Source organism: Colletotrichum jinshuiense, chromosome 6, assembly GCF_051148585.1.
Source record: "Colletotrichum jinshuiense chromosome 6, complete sequence".
Lineage (NCBI taxonomy): Eukaryota > Fungi > Ascomycota > Sordariomycetes > Glomerellales > Glomerellaceae > Colletotrichum > Colletotrichum jinshuiense.
This window is the reverse complement of record NC_139313.1, coordinates 1774262-1794950: the sequence shown is the minus strand read 5'-3', so window position 1 is coordinate 1794950 and position 20689 is coordinate 1774262. Positions and strand designations below refer to the sequence as shown.

The 20689-nt window shown below is 58.5% G+C and overlaps 7 protein-coding genes across 7 annotated transcripts; 3 read left to right on the top strand and 4 right to left on the bottom strand.

The window, feature by feature from the left end:
* Nucleotides 1-587: 587 nt before the first annotated feature.
* EsH8_VI_000464 (OSBP family protein) lies at nt 588-2028 on the top strand (the record flags this gene model as incomplete). Its single annotated transcript, XM_083271717.1, has 3 exons — nt 588-650; nt 734-1053; nt 1155-2028. 3 exons carry the CDS (start codon nt 588-590, stop codon nt 2026-2028), a joined length of 1257 nt encoding a protein of 418 aa, XP_083126891.1.
* A 1521-nt stretch (nt 2029-3549) lies between these two features.
* EsH8_VI_000463 (putative ubiquitin-specific protease UBP16) lies at nt 3550-5502 on the bottom strand (the record flags this gene model as incomplete). The annotated part of the gene is made up of 1 exon (XM_083271716.1): nt 3550-5502. The coding sequence occupies one exon, from the start codon at nt 5500-5502 to the stop codon at nt 3550-3552; it is 1953 nt and encodes a 650-aa protein (XP_083126890.1).
* A 3413-nt stretch (nt 5503-8915) lies between these two features.
* On the bottom strand, nt 8916-9941 carry EsH8_VI_000462 (uncharacterized protein; the record flags this gene model as incomplete). The annotated part of the gene is made up of 1 exon (XM_083271715.1): nt 8916-9941. One exon carries the CDS (start codon nt 9939-9941, stop codon nt 8916-8918), a length of 1026 nt encoding a protein of 341 aa, XP_083126889.1.
* A 489-nt stretch (nt 9942-10430) lies between these two features.
* On the bottom strand, nt 10431-12137 carry EsH8_VI_000461 (zinc-binding alcohol dehydrogenase family protein; the record flags this gene model as incomplete). The annotated part of the gene is made up of 2 exons (XM_083271714.1): nt 10431-11832; nt 11950-12137. The coding sequence occupies 2 exons, from the start codon at nt 12135-12137 to the stop codon at nt 10431-10433; spliced, it is 1590 nt and encodes a 529-aa protein (XP_083126888.1).
* A 2560-nt stretch (nt 12138-14697) lies between these two features.
* EsH8_VI_000460 (BTB/POZ domain-containing protein) lies at nt 14698-15832 on the top strand (the record flags this gene model as incomplete). The annotated part of the gene is made up of 2 exons (XM_083271713.1): nt 14698-15358; nt 15423-15832. 2 exons carry the CDS (start codon nt 14698-14700, stop codon nt 15830-15832), a joined length of 1071 nt encoding a protein of 356 aa, XP_083126887.1.
* Nucleotides 15833-16004: 172 nt separating this feature from the next.
* Nucleotides 16005-17267, bottom strand: EsH8_VI_000459 (uncharacterized protein; the record flags this gene model as incomplete). The annotated part of the gene is made up of 3 exons (XM_083271712.1): nt 16005-16157; nt 16208-17009; nt 17062-17267. 3 exons carry the CDS (start codon nt 17265-17267, stop codon nt 16005-16007), a joined length of 1161 nt encoding a protein of 386 aa, XP_083126886.1.
* Nucleotides 17268-19102: 1835 nt separating this feature from the next.
* Nucleotides 19103-20401, top strand: EsH8_VI_000458 (uncharacterized protein; the record flags this gene model as incomplete). Its single annotated transcript, XM_083271711.1, has 1 exon — nt 19103-20401. The coding sequence occupies one exon, from the start codon at nt 19103-19105 to the stop codon at nt 20399-20401; it is 1299 nt and encodes a 432-aa protein (XP_083126885.1).
* Nucleotides 20402-20689: the final 288 nt, after the last annotated feature.

Sequence of the window (20689 nt, the reverse complement as noted above, 5' to 3'; positions counted from 1 at the left end):
TTCAGCCCGGCTCTCCTCCCCCCTCCCCCCCCCTTCGGCCAACTTTGGCTCTCCGACTAGTACTCGACTCCCCAACGATCAATATCAATATCAATTTCCCCTTCTGTTGGCCTTGGCCTGGCTTCGTCCAAACACAATAAAAGACTCGAAGACAAGGTACACCACGAAACACACCATTCCCATTGTCGCCCCATCGCCCAGTCAACCGGCGGATCTGCTTCATTTCCCGTTCAAGCGTCGGCAGTGGACACAGTGCACGCAGCATCCTCCCGCGAGGTACCTGGCACCTGAAAAAGCAGCTCCGACCCCTGTTGGGCCCCGCCGAAACCTTCCCAGGCCCGTAACCGCAGCGGTCACCAACCCGCCAGCCACTGCGACATCCCACTTTCCCATAAAGACGACACGGGGACAGCGCAGCACGCCGCCTTGCCAGACCCCGCCTACCTTTTGGATACCTGCCTTTCCTTACTTACATCCACGAGACCCCTTATTTTCCTGCGACTTGGCGAGATCATCACGCCCTCCCCAAACAAAGACAAAGCAAGCAAGTCTGCACACCTCGCACCGCGCACTCCACGAACCTCGCAATGGCAACCCCAACACAAGCTCAAGCCCAGGCCAACCAGGGCAGCTGGGGAGCTTTCCTCAAGGTACGCCCCTCTCACCAGACGACACGAGCGCCCGCCTCCGTCCCCTGGATTCTAGAGCAGCAACTGACGCCCACCCCCTCCAGTCCATCGCCTCCTTCAACGGCGACCTCTCCTCGCTGACCGCCCCGCCCTTCATCCTCTCGAGCACCTCCCTGACCGAGTTCTCCTCGTACTGGTGCGAGCACCCCTCCATCTTCGCCGCCGCCGCGAAGGAGCCCGACGCCGCCAAGCGCGCCCTGCTCGTCACCAAGTGGTTCATCAGCACCCTCAAGCAGCAGTACGCCTCCCGCAGCGAGCAGTATGGCAACGAGAAGAAGCCCCTCAACCCCTTCCTGGGTGAGCTGTTCCTCGGCAAGTGGGAGGACGAGGCTGGCGTGACGGAGCTCATTAGCGAGCAGGTCAGGTAAGAGAACACCCTCCCCCCTTTCCATCTTGTCCCTCTTTGCTCCCTCTCTCCCCCCCTCGCGCAAGTAGAGGTGCTGACCCGCCCCGTCTCTGGAACAGCCACCACCCCCCCGCGACGGCGTACTCCATCACCAACATCCCGACCGGCGTCCACCTCGAGGGCTACAACGCCCAGAAGGCGACCTTCAGCCGCACAATCAACATCAAGCAGATCGGCCACGCCGTCCTGACTGTACCCTCCCCCGAGGCCGGCCAGAAGGAGACGTACCTCATCACCCTCCCCGCCCTGCACATCGAAGGCCTCATCTTCGGCGCCCCCTTCATCGAGCTCGAGGGCACCTCCTTCATCACATCCTCCACTGGCTTCACCTCCAAGATCGACTACTCGGGCAAGGGCTGGCTGTCGGGCAAGAAGAACAGCGTCGTCGCCTCCGTCTACCCCACCGGCAAGGAGAAGGACGCCGCCTACAATATCACGGGAGTCTGGACAAAGTCGTTCGAGATCCATCAGGGCTCCGCCAAGCACAACTCGGCCAAGACGCTCATCGAGACGTACGACGCCGCGGAGCACCCGACGTCGAAGCTCGTCGTCGCGCCCCTCGACAAGCAGCACCCGCTCGAGTCCCGCCGCGCCTGGAAGGGCGTCGCCGACGGCATCGCAAAGGGCGACATGGACCTCGTCAGCCGCGAGAAGAGCGCCATCGAGAACGCCCAGCGCGACCTCCGCGCAAAGGAGAAGGCCGAGGGCCGCGTCTGGGAGCGCAGGTACTTCACCGACCGCCAGGCGTCCGGGGACTCCGTCCTCGAGTCCCTCGGCGCCCACGTCGGGCTCCCGGCCACGGGCGACGCGGACAAGACGGGCGGCCTGTGGCGGTACGACGCCGAGAAGGCGGACAAGGTGCGCAGCCAGGCTGCGCTCAGCGAGGCGGACCAGGCCAAGATTGCCGGGGAAATTCTGGGACAGCAAAAATAATGGCAGAGGCGGCGGGAGTCGGGCATAAGCGGGCAGGAAACACAATGGGAGGATGTTTTACACAAAATATAAAGTCCCGAGGCAGGCTGGCATGGGAATGGAACGAAGGAGCCGTGGATGGACTGGACTGTAGAGCTAGCATGTTGGCGCATGGAGTTGATGTTGACCTGGAGGGTGCATCTTCGGTGTACACGCGAGGTATCTGATGCAAGGTACAACTAATCGGACGGAACATGTGTTTTTTTATTAAATACTCTTTGCACTTCTTCTCACCCCCCCCTGGTATCCAGTTTTTTTGAGGCTGTCTTCGTCCCTCGTATTAAAATATTCGCGTCCAACAACCATGCCGATCGTTGACATATTCCCTGACGACCCCGGACTGTTGGCTTGGGTAGTGGATAGACCCTGTGCTCGTCATCCTTGGGGGATCGTCGTCCCCCTTTGCTGATCTGATCTGATATCTGACGCACACGCACGCAGGAACCCGACCCGACGTCTAGCCAGCAAAACACCAGACGTGCTGCTGGCCGGGCCAGAAGGTCTCTCCTCTTCTTCTGCATCGGCGGCGGCGTCGGTGGTTAGTTACCTTTCGGGAAACGGAGCCGGCGCGCGGAGACGTGTTACAAGTGCAGAGCGGTTTCGGCCGAGCTGGGCTGGGCTGGGAAGCCCAACTGCAACACCGTACGTGTGCGGATCACGGAAATCAAGAAGGGGGGCTTTTGTGTGTTTTGAATCAAGCTTTTTTGATATTATTCCTTTTCATTCCGAAAAAAGAAAGGCAACAACCATCACATCGTGAGACGTGATGGGTGTGATGTATGTACCCATGTTCTTGCAATGCGAACGAACCTCTTCCTCCCCTCCTCCCCTCTCTCTCTCCCTCTCCCTCTCCCGCTGCCTCTCGCTCTCGCTCTCGCTATCTCTCTCTGGCATCCCAGTGCATTCGGTTTCCAATCCCTCCCGCCATGCTGATTTCCGAAGAAAATACGGAATTCGAATAACGCGTCTTTGTCTCTCCGAATGCCACTTTTTTTTTATTGCATTTCTTTTTCGTCATCTTTTCTCGTTTTGAGGGGAGGGATTTTTGGATTTCCAAACAGGAAAAGATCCAAAACAATAAACAACTGTGAAGCTGCCAAAAAAAAAAAACAAGTATGAATACGCCAGCCGATGCACTTTTTCTTTTGCAGTGTTCCCCCCTCCATCTTTGATGCAGCAGTGTATGTCCACACACCGGAATAAAAAGAGAAAGAAAAATAAATAACAAACCCCCAGGTCGAGAGGAGGGGGGGACGGTCCTTATGTTCAAAGCGAACCCAACCTCCCGCCACCTACGGCGGTCGTATGTAATGTAGTTGTATGAGCAGGGGTTTTTATTCTTCACCGCCAGAGGGTCAGCCTCATGGAGGCGGCGGCCGTGTAGCACCGAAAGGGCTCGAACTCGGGCGGCAACGCCCCGGGCTGCTGCTGCGGCTGCGGCTTCAGCTGCCGCGGCGGGGGGGCGTCGTCGCCAGCCTCGCTCTACGGGCTCTCGTCCCTCTCGAGCTCGTAGAAGAGCAGGTAGACCTCGCGGCGGAGGTCGAGGACCTCGCTCGTCTTGGCCTCGCGGACCTTCTCGTCGCTGATGCGCCACCAGCGGTCGACGGGCTGCTTGCGGCGGTGCCGGTGGGCGGGCGGGCGGGGCGCCACGGCCATGGGCGTCGGGCGCGGGGGGCTTCCGCCGCCGCCGCCGCCGCCGCTGCCGTTGACCTTTTGCGAGATCTTGGAGACGGTGCTGCGGGCCGAGGCCGTCAGCGAGCGCACCGACCGGATGCTCGCGGCGTCGGGCTCGCGCTGCCTGTCGCGCGGGGCCGAGGTCGGGCTGACGCGCTTCCTCACGCGGTCGCGCGGCGAGGCGTCGGACGAGGAGAGGGAGGGCGGCGAGGACGAGTTGGTCTCGGAGCCCGGGGTGAGCAGGTCCGGGGTGGACGCGGCGGGGCTGGCGCCCGGGGCGGCGGCGGCGCCGAGCTGCGGGGTCGAGGGGTGCGGGGTGGCGGCGGGGCTCGCGGCCTTGCTGTAGATGCCCGAGGGCTGGAAGGTGTTCTGGTTCGAGTAGGGGGCGTAGGTGTTCTGGCGGCGGAACGACTCGTAGTGGCCGCTGTGGTGGCTGCCCTTGTGGGTGACGAGGCCGAGCAGCTTGTAGTTGCGGCGGTCGCGGAGGCCGCCGAGGGGCAGGCGCTCGGGGAAGGCGACCTTTGCCGAGTTCTTGGTCGACGTCTGGTCGTAGATGGAGCGGGAGAGGTGGACGGCGAGGATGCGCGGGAACGACGTGAGGCGCGTGGACCGCGCGATCCGGCGCCGCGGTGCGTCGCGGATGTCCGGGAGGAGCACGTCGTCGGGGAGGTTCTCCGGGTCGAAGTCGATGGCGTACCGCAGCTTGCGCACCGCCTCGCCGAGCGCCGCGCGCTCGCCGTCGGTCCTGGCGCCCGCGAGGTCCTTGGCCAGGACCGCCTCGGCGTGGATCAGCCGGCAACGCTCGCACTTGAAGTCGTCGATCATCTCCGTCTTGAAGATCTCGTCGAAGCACGAGCTGAGCGTCGTCGAGCTGACCTGGGGCACGTTGAGCGTCAGCATGTAGAACGACTCCTCCCTCGGCTTCGTCTTGTAGCCGCACGTCTGGCACTCGGACTGCGACTCGTACTTCCCCTCCATGGGGAAGCCCTCGTCCTCGTCGGCGGCGGGCGGCGGCGGCGGGATGCCGTTGGTCTGGATCCTGGGCACCGTTGGCGTCGGGTGCGCCGAGGCGCCGGAGGCGGCAGAGGAAGACGACGAAGAAGCGGAGGACTCGTCTCTGGCGGAGCCATTGGCCTGGCCGAGGCCCTCGAGCCTCTGCTGGACCTCGCCGCCGTCGTGTTCCTCGGGGCCGCGCGACTCGGCGGCGGTCCTCGCGTGGGCGCGGGCCCTCTCGCCGGCGTGGTACTCCTCCTTGAGCCTCTCGGCGACGATCTGGAGGAACTCCTGGGCGTCCTGCTGCTGGCGGCTGATGCGCTGGCGGAAGGCGGTCTCGAGGACGCGGACGAAGTCGATGGCGGAGATGGACTTCTTGTAGATGGGCCGCTCGTTGAGCGAGTCGAGCATGTCCTTGAGGCCCTGGGTCACGAGGCCGCGCTGCATGCCCTCGATCTTCCAGTCGGCGTAGTTCTTGCCGGGCGGCTGGACCAATTGGGCGTAGACGCCGTCGTCGTCGATGTTGCGGCGGTGGGTCTCGCGGATGAGGTAGACGCGCAGCTCGCCGAGGCCGGCGAGGGCCTGCAGCGTCGAGTTGATGAAGCAGTCGTTGGCGGCATTGCGCAGGCCGACGACGCCCTTGCGGCGGGAGGACGAGGTGCTGGACTCGTCGATGGTGAAGGTCGGCGCGAAGACGTAGACGAGGGCGATGGCGGCCAGGGATGCGCCGGCCGCGTAGGAGATGGTCGTGAGGTTTTTGTCGGGCATTGTCTGGAGGTCGGGACGCCCGGGACGGGCGCGGGTGTACCGGAGAGGGGGAGGAGGTAGTTGGGGGAGGTTGAGGTGGTTACGCGCGGGTGACGGCGACGGTGAGAATGTCGCGACGCCTTCCAGATGGTCAGCACAAAGCGGTTCCCCCAAATGGGTAGGTTTGAAGCGGACCGGTCCTCTCCCCCCTCCCGTTCCACGGCGGCGGGCGGGTGACAATGTTGCATCCGCCTGCTCGCCGAGGACGGGAGTTTAAAAACTTACCTATGCTCCGTGGGACCAAATGATATGCAAGCTCATAACGATGCGAAAACCGGGCCGGGAAGGGTAGAGAGATGCAACATTGTTCTTTCAAAAAAACCCTCCCAAGAAAGAATAAAAAAAAACACAAGGTCACCGGTGTGCCAGACGGTCGTCGAAGGGGTTGCCCGGGCGTGGTTTGGCCCGACTGACAAGGCGCGAAGAGGGTCCCGGGTACACTAAAAGGGAGGAGAAATGACGGAGAGAGGTGAAGCGAGACTGGACACGAAGACTGGGGGCTGGAGACTGGCGGCAGGGAAAGAGGGTCCGCGATGGAACACCAGGTATCTGGAATGGGGCAGAGCAAAAATGGGGTAAAAAATGGAGGATTGGGACGTGGGCTGGGGGGGTCACGACCGACTCGGGGATCGGGGGTCGGGGTCGGCGAGTGGTCGATGTGTCGAGAGAGTGAGTGAGTGAGTGAGAGGTTGAGAAAGGGCCTGAGAGCATGAGAAAAGGAAAAGGGTAAAAAAAAATGAAAAATGAATGCACAAGCAAAGCTTGGCGGGGGAGGAGTGTGGACGGTGATGCGGAGGATGGTTTCTGGGCACTGCTGGCTATGAAGAAGCCTGATGAGCCGGATGAACAGGCATTACTCCTGCTGCCGGTCTGTCAGTCGGTCAATGGAAGCGGACGGGCGAGGTCGAGGACGAGCACGAGCACGAGGCGAGGAGAGGAGAGAGGAGAGAGAAGAAGGGGTGCAACATCCGAGCGTCTTCCCTGTGCGCGCACTAATACATAATTGCACTATAACGAAGGTAAAGTACGCATGTACATGTACGTATAGGCATACCTAGTACGGGCGGCATGGCATGGCATGGGACGAGAGGAACAATGGAATAATGCATCGATCGTATGGCTAGCCAGCTTAGCTGCCCAGTGAGTGAGTGTGCCGCACTGGACTGGCCCGCCTCTCCGCGATCTCCCATCTCCGTCTTCTCCTCCTCGCCCCTCCAGCTGCTGCGCTACCGCCGCCTCATTATGCGCCGCTGCAGCCGTCGTGGACTCCACCTACTCACCGTTTTCCTTTAGCGGCGGTTCCTCGCTACACCAGTCTTCCTTTTCCTGCTCGCTTTTCTTCTTCGTTTCTTCTTCCAGCCGCCCACTCGGGTTCTTCTGACGGGCCGCTCGCTCGCTCCTCTGGGGGGTGGGTTGCTTTGATTGGGCAGATGTTGAAGGACGCCCTCCGGCGCGGCGGCCAAAGGGTCCCAAGTCCCCTAATTAGTAATTACCCAATTGCTCTGTCCAGTCCAGCGACTCGGCCCCGTCGGGATTAGCGCTGTCTTTGTTCGTGTGTCCTTCCTGCCTTGTCTCGTCTTGTCTTGCATCTCGTGCTCTTTCTTGCTCTTGCTCTTGCTCTTGCTCTTGCTTCCTTCCTGCCCATTTCCACCTCGGCACCGCCGCCCGCTCGGGTCTCTCGGCCACCGTTGCTCCGCCCATTTCCACCCAGTCCGTCCGGCTGGTGGAGTTGAGCAAGTGTGCGTTGCGTGTGTGCTGCGTGTGTGCGTGTGATACGGCTATTCCTCCTATCTACTGCTCTGTACCGTCTCTCTCCTGCCAGCCGTCGCCCGATCCATACGACTGACGGTCTGACCCAACTGCACGGTATCCAACGCTTCCCACCGCAGACGACGGCGCCAGGTCCGACTTTTAAAACCACGCACCATGGTCGACGTGCATGTTCTACGTCATGTTCTGGAAGCCGCCCGCCGAACGCCATGCCCGCCCGCCATGCCTTGTCCGCACTGGTCTTTCCGCTCTTCGCCTCCTGTCTGCGGCCAATTGCCAGCCGGATACTCCTGTCCCCTATCTGCAAGGTAACACATCAATCGGCCTGGATGCGTCTCGAAGACGTCCTGATTGGTGACCGAGCCACCGTCTCGCCCTGCAGCTGCGACGTGGGGGGGCTGGAGGGACGGGGGGTGATTGAGAGGCAAAACTGTCCAATGCATGCAACGTCACCCGCCCTTTGTCGCTTTATCGCGCTGGCCCGACGGGCTGACCACCACCCTCCATTCCGTCCTCATTCGTCCGCTGTTTCTTCCTTTTCCCGAGCTATTTCTCCTGTACCACAGAAGCACGTCCGATCTGTCCCAACAATCAGACGGTTCGCCGGCCGGCGTGGGGATGCTGTTGAAATGCACTAGGTATACCGGCACTACTCCCTAGAACCATTCGGTGACAAACCACCCTCACCACCAACCTGTCAGACCGCCGCGGAGAGAATCCCGGCTCGGATTACCCCTCTGCCCCTCAATCTCCGTCTCTGTCTGAGATACCCGGCATCACCTGTCTCGGATCCCCGCATCTGGTCCCCTTGCGAACAGGCCGCACACCGCCGTCTCGTACTTCTCCAATGTGACTTTTAAAAAGTGCTTGGCTTGTCGCACTGCAGGTCAGGATAGGCCCTTCGGCCGCCCACAGACTCCGCAGCACACCCGTCTATTCCGCCCGCCCGTCCAACGCGCGCCCAGCCGGCTGTCAGCCGTCCAATGGCCATCACCGGCCCGCCGACGTCGCTGGACTTTGAAGGGGGGGGGAGGGAGGCTGACATTGGTTGCCAAAAGAAGCAGCTGGAGGATGAATCCGCGTATTCGCGGCAGAAAACGACGCGTCCTACCCTTCTTCTTGCGTAATCCCGCGGCGCAGCTGTTCCTTCGTGCCATTGAGCCGCCCGAAAGCGAGACGTGTCGATTTTTTTCCTGCTTTCTTTCTTCCCCCAACATCTGCTGCCATGCGGTGTCATGTTACCAAGCGCTGAGCAGGTTGGATCCTGGTTGTTGCACAAAGAAGAGAGCCAAGTGCTTGATCAAAGACACTTCCCCCCGCTTGTCTTGGCAACCCGATTTTGGCCATGCTTTAAAAAAAAATATTACGCTGACCCCGGATCCCAGACCCCCGGATTTTGCCTACCCAGCACGCGTGGTACACAATGCGAGACATGGCAACCTGGGTCTAGCTTGTAAAAGGGGGCAAGGACGCATTTTAGGGGCCACAGAGACAGTATTGAGTTGACAAGCTGAAGAACCTTGCAAGGTGGTGGCTTGGAAATTTGCCAATGAATTACCGGAATCTTGCCAACGCCGTCGCTGCCACCGCCGCCATCGCCCGTGTCAAACACCCGCCGCAGCGGCTTGCTGCCCGCCAACATCTCTTGGCGAAGCCTCCACGGCCTGCCCCTCCCAGCTCCAGATCGAACCATTCAGTGCGGCTGTCTTGACCCAGTCACAACACAATGCAGTAGCCTCCTCGTCCCCGTAGAACGATGTGGGGATGTGGTACCTTTCGACCGTCACCAGCCCGTCCGGGTCGTACTCGGCCCAGCCCGCGGTCTGTATCTCCGGCATGTCACTCTCAACGTCGGCCAACACGATCTTGACCTTGCGAGGGACCATGTAGTCGTGGCTCTTCAGCATGTGGTGGTAGTCGTCCTTGATGTTTGCACTCTCCAGGCCCAGCGGCCGCGCGAGCACGACCTGCTCGAGCTGGGCCGTGTTTGCAACGTCGTACCAGAGCCAGTGGCTCGACACGGGTGCCCGGAACAGCACCACGCGCCGCAGCTTGGGCCAAAGGCTCCAGCAGTTGACCGTGAAGGTCTGGGGCATGAAAGTCAGGGCGGGGTAGTCTCGCAGGCAGACGAGCTCCTCGAGCTTGGAAAGCCTCTGGAACCCGTCCGTCAGCGTCGGTCTCACGTCGAGGTGGTCGTCGTATCCAGAAAGGCTCCCGAAGGGCATGTCGACCACGAGTCGCTTGAGGGTCTCGCAGACCTCGCAGAAGAGCTCGCGCACCCACATGGCGATGGGCTTGTCGTCCAGCGACTTTCCAAAGGGGCTAATGTAGAGGGACGTGATGCATTTGAGCGACAGGGTTGGTGGGAGAGTGCCCAGCGGGGGGGCCAGGATGCTGAGCAGAAGCAGGCTCAGGCGGCGGTTCGAGTCTATGTACATGCACCGCTTCCGTAGGAGACGGATAGTGAAGTCATACGTCGAGCGCGAGACGAGGCTGAAGGCGAGAAGCGCCCTCGTTGCTCCATGCGACGATGGCAGAATCGCGGATTCATTGGACGGGAGAAGGCTCTCAATTATATGCAGGATAAGCTCGGGCGGAAGACGCTGCCGCTGAGTCTGGGAGAGGGACATGTTCCCAGATGCCTCTATGTGATGACGGGCTTTGACTAGGTTTCCAGTGATGAGACGGGCGGCTGAGGTTCTCTACTTGATAAGCACATAAAGCAACACTGATAGCAAGGGAGGGAGGGGGTGAGACAGCTGTCGAGTGAGGGGACGTCATCACCAGGCACCAGGTCTCGGTGAGGGGTCCGGCGGGAAGCACCCCCACTTTCTCCGCAGTGCCCAATCCGGGGCCACCCCACGGCCGCCTCACCGAGAGCTCAAGAATTTTGCTGCATTCAACACAAACACAAACAACATTTGAATTCTCACTACCACTATGTATTCTTTATGATTGCCACTCGGCTCAAGGATAATAGCCGCTCGCCAGCTCCAAGTCAAAAATTTTGTATATCCATATGGACACCCGGTCTTTCATGTCGTCATTCAACCTTATCAACAAAGCCACGTCGGCCGGCCGGATGGCCCCCTCCCTGCGCATCCTTCCTCATCTCCATATCATGAGAGGGGCGTCTCCGCCACGATTCCCGCCGTTTTGGGCTGCCACAGGAAGCCGTCCTTCTGAGCCGCCGCGTCCGTCGCCCCGCTCTCCGACGACGACTCCTCGTCCGGCAGGCGTCTGGGAACGGCGTCGGCCGCCGACCCGGCCTGCCACAGCGTCGCGCTGCTCCGTCTCGACCCCGTCTCGGCGAGCTTCTTGGCCGTGAACTCGGGGCTCGACGCCGGCGACGACGTCTCGGCCTGCTGGGGCTCCTCGACGGCCCCGGCCGTCGGCGAGTCGATCAGCGCGGGGACCTGGCTCGCGTCCCTCGTCACGACCTTGTCCGTCGCGTCGGCCCCGAGGCTGACGACCATCCTGCCGCCGCGGATCTCGCCCCTCCGCATCCGGTCGAGCCCGCGGTTGATGCCGTCGAAGCCCTGCTCCACGCCGAGGACCTCGGGCGGGCTGACGAGGCCGTTCTCCAGCAGGCGCTCCAGCCAGGTGACGAGCGCCTCGCCGACGGCCGGCACCTCGTGGAAGACCTTGATGGGGACCGTGTGGTACGCCACCGCCTCCGGGGCCTGCTCCTTGGGCAGGCCCGTCAGGCCGATGAGGTGCCTCACGGTGGGCGCCGCGTGGCTCGGCGTGTCGGGCGGGCTCGGCGTGTCGGGCGGGCTCGGCGTGTCGGGCGGGCTGGGCGGGGCGCCGGCGTCCTTGGACGGCGCCAGCGTGCGCAGCAGCCAGCCGGCCGACTCGCGGCCGCTGGTGTCGAGCGCGAAGCGCAGGTCCCTGCCGACGTTGGCGCGGATGATGTCGATGGCCCGCGACGGGTCGTGGCTGTCGACCAGCAGGTCCGGGCGGAGCACCGTGTGGTTCGACAGCCGCAGGCCGTGGCGCAGCTTGTCGACGACGGTGACGACGCGGAGGCCGGCCAGGCGCGCGAGCTGCACGGCCAGGTTGGCCGACGTGGACGAGCCGCCCCAGATGACGACCCAGTCGCCGGCGACGGCGCGCTCGTGGTCGCGGATGCCGCCGAGGCACTCGGCGCGGATGTCGTGCGGCAGGCTCTCGGGCGGGATGGAGCGCACGATGCGCAGCAGGTCCGGGCCCCCGAGCACGCCCGAGAAGTCGACGCCCATGCAGATGCCCAGCGACAGCGCGGCCGCGACGTAGGCGACGCCGAGCGTCGCGCCGGCCTGCGGGGAGACGTTGCGCGGTATGCGCGCCGCGTTGAAGTCCGAGGTGACGACGTACTGCTGGTACGCCGCCTTGCGGAGGTCGCGGTAGTCGGTCGAGATGACGAGAACCTGGTCGCCCTCGCGCAGGCGGCTCTTTGAGTTCTCGGCGCGCCGGACGACCCGGCCGACGAGCTCGCGGCCCGAGATGTAGGGCAGCGTGGGGATGGCGAAGTTGAAGTCTCTAAGTGCCGGGAGGATGCCTTGTTAGCAAAGGGGTAAAGTTGGTAAGAAAAGAAGTCGCTGACGCTCGATAGGGTGGATAGGACGCGCGCAGCATGGCGCGGGGGATGTCACGTACGGTGCTTTCCAGTCGATCGGGTTCAGCCCAATGTGTTCCGTCTTCACTAGCACCTCGGGCTCGTCCTGGAGGATCTCGGGCACCTGGTAACCCTCGGCCGTCTCGTACGGCTGCTTCGCAGCGTAGAGGATGAGGACGGTCTGCGTCTCGGGAATCTCTGCCATGGCTTCTGGTCCTGCCGTTCTCATTGGCCGGGGTGAAGGAGGGGGGTGTTGTTGGTTAAGGCGAGGAGGGCGAGGAGTTGCCCGGGTAGGTATGAGATGGGAACGGATGCGGGCGTCCGACGTCGTTTCCCTCTCTCTCTCTCTCTCTCTCTCTCTCTTTCCGTGGGTATGTGTGTGTGTGATTTCCCAGCCTTTACTTTCGCCTTTGGGAAAAGTTTCCTGCTTGCGCTCCGTTGTTCTTTGGGAATAACCAACAAAAGAGAATAAGGGTACGGACTCCGAATGACTGCAGGGTTAAAAAAAAAGTTGGGGGAATACTCCAATCCTTCACAATGGAATTGTTAAACTTTTTTTCTTTTTGCCCTCTCTCTCTCTCTTCCTGTGGTCTCTCTTTCTTTCCCCTCCTGCGGCTGCTGTCTGCAAGAGATAAGAAATGTTTATTCCCTTATTTCCCCCCCTCCCCTTCCCGGTATTCGGAGGGACCGTCGATCGGTTGGACGCCTCTTTGGGTGCTGCGCTTCGTCGAGTCGCGGGGGTGTGTGAATTACGTGCTCTCGCAGTCCCGCATTGCGTGATTCTCCCCCAAGATGGCTGCATTGCCATCAAATCAACCCCCCTCGCAACCTCCCCTCCCCTCCCCTCCAAAAAAAGGCCACAAGAACAGGGCCCAAGGTTTCCCCCCCCGATAACAAAATGCCCGCCCAAACTAATTCATTCGAGTCCGCCGCGCCGAACCTTCGCCCACGGGGCGGGCTTCATTGGAGGCAAAGATTGGCGGCGGGGAAGTGGGCTTTCTCATTAACAGCCCACGTCCTCTCTGCATCTGGGACAGGGCCTGTAGTCGGTCCCCTTTCGTTGTCGTTGTCGTTGTCGTTGTTTGTAGTCGTCGTCGGCGGCGGCTGGGCTTGCCCCGCGCTTGTGTGATGCCGAAAGTTCCCCCGAGTCTATTAGAGCGAACCCCACCCGAAGCGGTGCGGGTGCCCGCCCGGCCGATGACACGGGGGGGGAGGGGCGCGCGAGGGGAGATTCGAGGTTGTGGATGCAGAGGGGAGGGGAGCGAGGGACAAGCTGAACCAACGACGTCGTTAACGCCCGGACTAGCCCCCTCGCGCTCCACCTCGCCCGTCACGACATGTCGCAGGATTTGTGCCAATCTCGATAGTCAAAGACTCGCCGATGTAGGCTGATTACTAATGTTCAGGTTGGTGATTTTTTTTCCCTTCCTCTTCTAACCGCAGCCCTGCGGTGTGTGATCGGTTGGATGGCGTGCCCGGGGCTAAGGGGGGGAGCGTCAGCAGCTTTCCCCCCCTTACACCCGGCGAGATCCGTGGGTGCGTTGCCCGTCTTGTCGCGATGGGCTCCGGGGCACACGCCATCGGGTCGTTGATTTTCACGGACCGTGCGGGATTGCCCCGAGCTCGGGAGGGGGTGTTTGACGCAATATGAAGCTACGGTAGCCCGGGTTAGAGCCATCGAAGCTGCCTCCCGGCGGTGTCTTTTTAAGCTTGTCTCCCGTCCGACCACGAGATGTCGTGTTGCTCCGGCCACGTTCCCACGCGCTGCCGAGGTCCTCCAGCCGGGCCCGGCTTCGAGAGAGAGAGAGAGAGAGAGAGGCGATGTTCGGACCGCGTCCCGCGAGTCGGTGTACGTAATTGCATTGTGCAATACTCGCACCGGGCGAGCGATACCCGTGGCACCCCCGTCTGGAGGTTGGTTTTCTTCCTCGGGCCAATCGGCGAGGGTCGCCCGGCTGTCCTCGCGGCTGGGCGGCATTTACCCATATCACTCGAAACCTTAACAAGCGAGCTCGGCAGTTGGGAACGTCTCGCGGCAATCTCAGGGTCCCCTTCTTGATTTAAAATGTGATGGGTGGGCGTCGTCTCACGGGCATGTTTAGCGCAGTGAATATAGGTGCTTTACCTGTGTTCATATACGCCTTACTATAAGTTGCCCATAGTCTAAAATCCGATCGTTCCTGTTCATTTGGTTATTATTATTGAAATGCTACGCCGAAAGTCTGAATACACCTTACAGTGCGCCACCTCAGCCCACAAAACTCGCAGTGCAAAACAGTAAGTACCTGTTTTGGTGGTGCACTGTAGCATGTATTCAGACTTTTGAGTCCTAACTGTATGCCTGCGGCGTTCCACATGATCCCAATGAGGTATGTGGGTTAGCGCTGCGGTATGGCTCTAGAATTGGAACCCCCAGGTTCTCGGAGATTATAGGTATACGAAAGCCAACTTCAACCACTTGTACGTTGCTTCCTAGAGAGAGTCTTTTGCTTCGCACACCCAAATTCTGTTGTAGCAGTAAAGGCTGGTTGAATTTGCTGTCGAAATCTGGGTCGTGAAGACAAAACTCTACCACGTGCTGCATTGGAGAGCGCGTTGCTTATCTAATCGGACGACGCGGCCAGCCTTGGAGTCACGGATAATTGGCTCTGGACGATAAGGGATATTTTGAATTCATCAATGTTGAAGGTCTTGCAACCACTTCGTCATCTCACGACCGTCACGGACAGGGCATTTTGTTGAGCGAATGGTAGGCGTCCTCGGCGCTTGAAAAACATACTCATATCCCAATGACCAGCAACACCGAATATGCCTCCCCCGCTGCTGGAGACGGCGCCGCCAACGACCCACAACCCCAGCAGCCACCAGCCGAGGTCGCGTCCACGCTCATAGAGACGAAAATAGACCCGGACGGGGATCTCACTCTACGCGTGGGGGGGCAGACGGGCAAGCCAGTGCAGTCATTCCGCGTGTGCGCAAGCGCCCTGCGTCGCTCGTCCCAGGTCTGGAAGAAGATGCTGTTCGGGCCCTTCAAGGAGTCCAAGCCGGCGTGCGGCCCCTGGCTGGTGGACCTCCCCGAAGATAACCCCGACGCGTTGAAGATTCTTCTGCACATCGTCCACGCGAATTTCCAACTTGTGCCGAGCAAGCCTAGCCTTGACGAGCTGTATGGTACCTTTGTGCTGGCCAACAAGTACGACATGATCTCGGTCCTAATGCCATGGGCCAGGGCGTGGGTGAAAGTGGTCCAGAGCTTTGGGACTCCCAGTGATGGCCGCAGTATAGCGTCACTGATGTACATCGCGTGGGAGATGGGGCAGATTGGATTGCAGAAGGAAATGATGGAGCACCTGGTGCTACACTCATCCGTCGATAAGGATGGGCGGATGGTTACCGCTGATGGCGTGGTGCTGGACAACTTCGATCCTATCGGTCCACCTGGTTTGCTAGGTAGTTTTAACTCGTTCCAGAGACCCGACCCACGCTGCAAAACACTGCTAACATCTAAACTTAGAGAAACTGCGCGAGGCGCAAAGCATCATACTGAGGTCATTGCCATCGCAACTCAATTATTACATCGGACAGTTGACAAGTGACCATGGCTACTGCGCTTACAGATTAACAGAGCCTGCGAAGGCGGTGTGTTGCAACAACATCATTTTGGGCAGCTTGATGAGGGGCATGGCTCGGGAGAGAGGCAGCATCACATTGACTGTGTCAGCGCATGAAGGTGAAAGTGTCGCAAAATTGACCAGTGCCATTCGCGCAATTGCCAACTCTATCTCGTCCTTTCATGGCCACCCCGGTTGCAGTCCTGCAACCCAAATTACCATACCAATACACAACTCTCGGAATCAACTAGCAAGGTTGGACAGGGGTGATATCGCAAAAATGGAAAAGAGGCAGGACGAGTTGCGGATATGAAGGTTTTCACAAATCAGCCAGGGGAATCGCATTAGAGCCATCTGTTTAGAGATATTAGGAAATCATTATTCACGGGGCGTTGTTTTTAGGACATAAGAAATTATATTGAGTGACTCTCAGTCTAACTGTTCCAAAACTAGCTAGTGTTATACATGGTATAGTAGAAACAAATTTAGCTCATAATGCCCTTGTGGCCATCACCATCAGCATCTTTGAAGGGGTTCAGCTTGTCAACTAGAGACACCTTTTTTCCATTTGCATCAACAGATCCAGTATGACTAGTTTCTGTGTGGCTAGCACCTGTGGTGTTCGATCCAAACCGGGGCTATATGATAGTCAGATATATCCAAGTAAGAGTAGTTGAACAAAACATACCTCGGCCTTGTTCAGCGCCGCTGTACCATGGGTAGCAGTGCGAGGACCACCCGACGTGGAATAGTTGCCCTCATCATGGTCGGTTGTCGTGTGGGTTCCATGCAAAATCCCCTTTTTCGTATCGTTAGTGGTGCCACCAACGGTATGGTCGTGGGTGAGATTGTCACGAACAGTTCGCTCATTGCCCCGAGCGTTGGCAGTCTTAGCTGCGGCCAGGCTGTCCGCGCCGTGGTGGGCGGTCCCTCGCGTATCAGTGCCGTGGGTCTTGTGGGAAGCGGCGGCAACACCACCGACGGCGGCAGCAGCGCCAGCAGTGGCCTTGCTGTCGTGGTGGTGGTGATCATGGTGCATTCCAGCGATTCCAGCGTGCTCGGAGCTCTTGAAATCCTTGTTCATCTTGTCCGGGCATCCATCAAACTCATGTTGCTTGTGCTGGTGAGGGCCGTCGAGGGTGCCCCTCTCCCGGGAAAACTCGTCGAGGGTCTTGGCGGGAAGAACGGTGGTGCCGTGGTGGACAGGCTTGGCGTGGTGCGTCTCGTGGATGGGCACGGTGGTGTGGACGACGTGGGGCTGGATCGTATCCTTCTGGATCACGGGCTGAATGTGCTCGTGGACGTGGTGGTGGACACGCTCGCCCGTGACAGCGGGAGCAGTCGTCGAGGTGTGAGTAGTGTCATGGGTCGTGGAAGTGTTCTTGAACTTGGCGGCTTCCCTGTCGAGGATATCCTTGGTATCCTTGTCGCTGCCATGCTCGTACGTCTTGTGCGCAACAGGCACAACATTGTGGTGATGCTTCTCGGGGCTGGAAAGATGGTTAGTTGAATGAGCCTAAGGTATCCAAATTTGTTACTCACAGAGTCTCCTGAGCCTTGACGGGCTGGACAGTTGTGTGGTGATGGTCTTGGTGAACCTCTCTGTCAACGGCGGTGGTTACGTTCTCATGGCGGTGGGTGTGGACCTGCTCCTCGGTGACGGGCCTGTTGACATCCTCATGAACGGTGGTCTTGTGGTGGCCGTCGCCAGAGATGAAGTTTGAAACGGCTTGCTTGGCTTTCTCCATTGTGAATATCGGTTTGGGTCTGTAGTTGTTTGTATGGTTTGTATGATAGAAGTGTGATTTGGATGGTGAGAAGAATACCTTTTTGGGATGATCACAATATGGTATATATAATTCGAAGATGTCCAGGTACTTGAGTCTTCAGAGCACCGCTCGGTGCGTCGTTGACAACATTAAAACGTCATGGGATAATAGACCTCAGCTACTGATCTGCTACTACCGGACAGACTCTCCCTCATTTGCGGCTCCATTCCTTCGATCGGCCTAAGGGGATTCCGCCGAAAAGTCAAAAAGCCGTGATGCAAGACGTCATTCACGGATCGCAGCGAGTCCGTACTAAATCACATTGAGCATTCTGTGTAACGATCCAGCTGAAACGTCAAACCATTCAGCTGGGTATGCAGCACCCGGCACAGCTCCAAATGTGCCACTGACGAGGTTGAGGAGCAACCGAGCTGTACGTTCTTGGCATGGCGTTTGCTGGTGGAGGCATTTGGGGTTCCCCAGGCACGTGAGGAATGCGGGTTAAACCGCTTTGGAGGGATCCGTTGGGTCTGCGCGGCCGAGGAGAGCTTGATCACTGCATTGGAGATCCCCGGTCTGAGGGCCTAGGCGCTGGCGTCCTGGCTAGGTCTGCACTAGCCTCGGATCAAGGCGTCATAATGGGGGCGACTGCAAACCGAGTCGTCGGAAGCGGGTAGCGCCGCCCTAAACCCCGACGGCGATCGCGGGGGAAGCTTGATGATCTATGGCTGACATGAGAGTGTTGATTTGACCTAATTGTAATGTCTTTGCCATTCATGCACGCTTGTCGTCCTCACGGACAACCGCATCGACAGAGCTTCCTGATTGATGCATTGATAAAGCCTACTGGTAACACCGTCAGCCCGGACGCCTTGTTCTCTGCAGCCGGGTGTATTTAGAGCAATGAATGGTGCTTCCTTGTGGCGTTGAATTACTCTGTGACGTACGTTCTCAGTTGAGCCCAATTTTCAGTCCGGACGTTATGCTCCTACCATTTCTGCCCAGTTATTGCTTGCATCTCGTTGACATCTCTGCATATTGCCGGACAACGCAAGAAACTTTTAACTCTTCACATTTGTGTGCGAACCCATCGTCTACCAATGTGTTCAACCATTAAATGTGCCTTTGCCAGCCTGAGGCAACCCGCATGCGTCGGACGGTCTTCGGGTTAAACAGGACAGAGGAACAATAGCTACCGATACTAGACAAGGTTCATAACTGGATTGTTAAAGGTTTAATCATTATTTCTTATTCTATGTCCTCCGAATCTGAACTCAGCCACTGTGCATGAACGTTCCGCCGCCACAAAGTATTGGCCACACTATTGCATCCAGGGAGAAAGCCTTGCCAATGGTAACCTGTCGGACGTTGACCTCCAAAACAATACCCTTGTCTCCCAAAAAGGAAACAAACACAAATCAAATGGTACATTACCTAGCGAACCGCAGAGACCAGATCCTCTTTAGGCCACATGCATATGTAGTCGATTATTCCCGGAATAACCTCAAAGCACTTGAATCGAATCCTTCCTTCAACAAGGAGATCATGAAAAGAAATCTAGACTCTGCAAAGGCTGCATATCTCTTTGAAACGTCCAGGGCATGTTCACTTACTGACAACCCATGCTGTCGCGACGTCTAATATAAATACCTGGACCTTTGCTCTATACACCATCAGAAAGCAGTATCATCACTATAATCTTTCACATATCAACATTTCTGTACATTTCCAACCTACCAACTTTCCTTATCTTCCGTGTATATATCAACTCCGCGAAATACTCCATTTTGGTCTCCCGTCCGTCATTATCGAAAATGCTTTCCAAGATGAACCAATTCTCTTTCCTCGCCTCGATGCTGGCATCGAGCACGATCGCGCATGTTGTCTTGGAAAACCCTAAGCCCTTCAAGTTTATTGCAGATGGCCCTACCAACCCCATCTCCACCACTGGTAACGACTTTCCTTGCAAAATCCCGCCCGGCGCCACCTATGAGACCGACGGATCTCCGACACGTATCAAGATCGGCGAGACATTCGAAGCCACCTTCAAAGGACAAGCCGTGCATGGAGGTGGCAGCTGCCAATTTGCTCTGAGCTCCGACAAGAACCCAACCAAGGAATCCACTTGGATGGTCATCCATTCCATCGAGGGAGGATGCCCGGCCCGCAACCAAAAAGGCAACCTCGAGGGCCCCAATCAAGATAAGTACCCCTTTCAGATCCCAGCGAGTATCGCACCTGGTGACTATGTCTTTGCGTGGATCTGGCTCGCCAGAGTTGGCGGCCAGCCCGAGTACTATATGAATTGTGCACCCATTTCTGTCGTTGCCGCTTCTACCAAGAAGAAGCGGGAGCATTTTGCTGACCGTCGCATGTCGCTGGCAAAGCGTGAACAGTTTCCGGAGCTCTTTATGGCGAACATTGGCGAAGCCTCGGGCGGCTGCACCACCGGGGAGGCTTTGAATGCCCAGGTTCCGATCGCATTCCCCAACCCTGGCATCTACGTCGACCACCCCGAGGGCAAAACTAACCTGTTCAAGCAGCCATGCGATGGCAATCCTCGGGTTGGAACACCGATTGAGGCACCGCCCACCGGCAACAGCCCTGCTAGCTCCGGCGAGCCTGGTGCTCCCACCTCCACGGCCGCGGATGGCCAGACCGGATCTACCACATCCGTCACCACCTCATCTGTTGACACCTCATCTGCCATTGCTTCGTCTGCTGCGCCCGAGACACAACCGACGTCGACCACGCCACCCGCTGAGCCCGCAGCACCGAGCAGTGATTGCTCCGCGCCTGTTGCATCCGTAGTGACAACTGAGGTTACCGTAACCGTCACCGCTACTGTGACCGCCACCATCATCGCTACATCTGCATTTGCAGACGTTTCTGCTGCCGAACCCACTGCTCCCACTCCCACAGCCGCTCCATGTGCTCCTACTTCCGCCCCCGGGTCCTGCACAGAGGGCTATCTGACCTGCTTGGAGGACAAAGTTCATTTTGCCACCTGTACTGGCGGCAAGTTGACTGGTCCGCAGCCCATTGCCCCCGGATTCAAGTGTCGTGCTGGAGAGGGCCAAGGCCTTGAAATTTTGCCCATTAATGGAAAATAATTGTTGATAATCGGCTGAGGGACAAGGGAAATGTGGGTGTAGACTCGGCAATGATGAATATTTTTAACCCAGATTTGTTGCCGTTTGACAAATCGACAAAAGGCCGTGTCACCACCACAAATCGTAATAATGTGTGTATCATTGCCCCTTAATTAAACAAGTCGTCTCTCTGGATCTTTGATGTCTTTGGTGTTGGCCGTGGCTTTATGATTATGTTGAAACTTGGCCATCTTCGTTTTTTTGGAAGCAAGGAAATATTGGTACGCCTATAATCTGCCTCGAATCGTT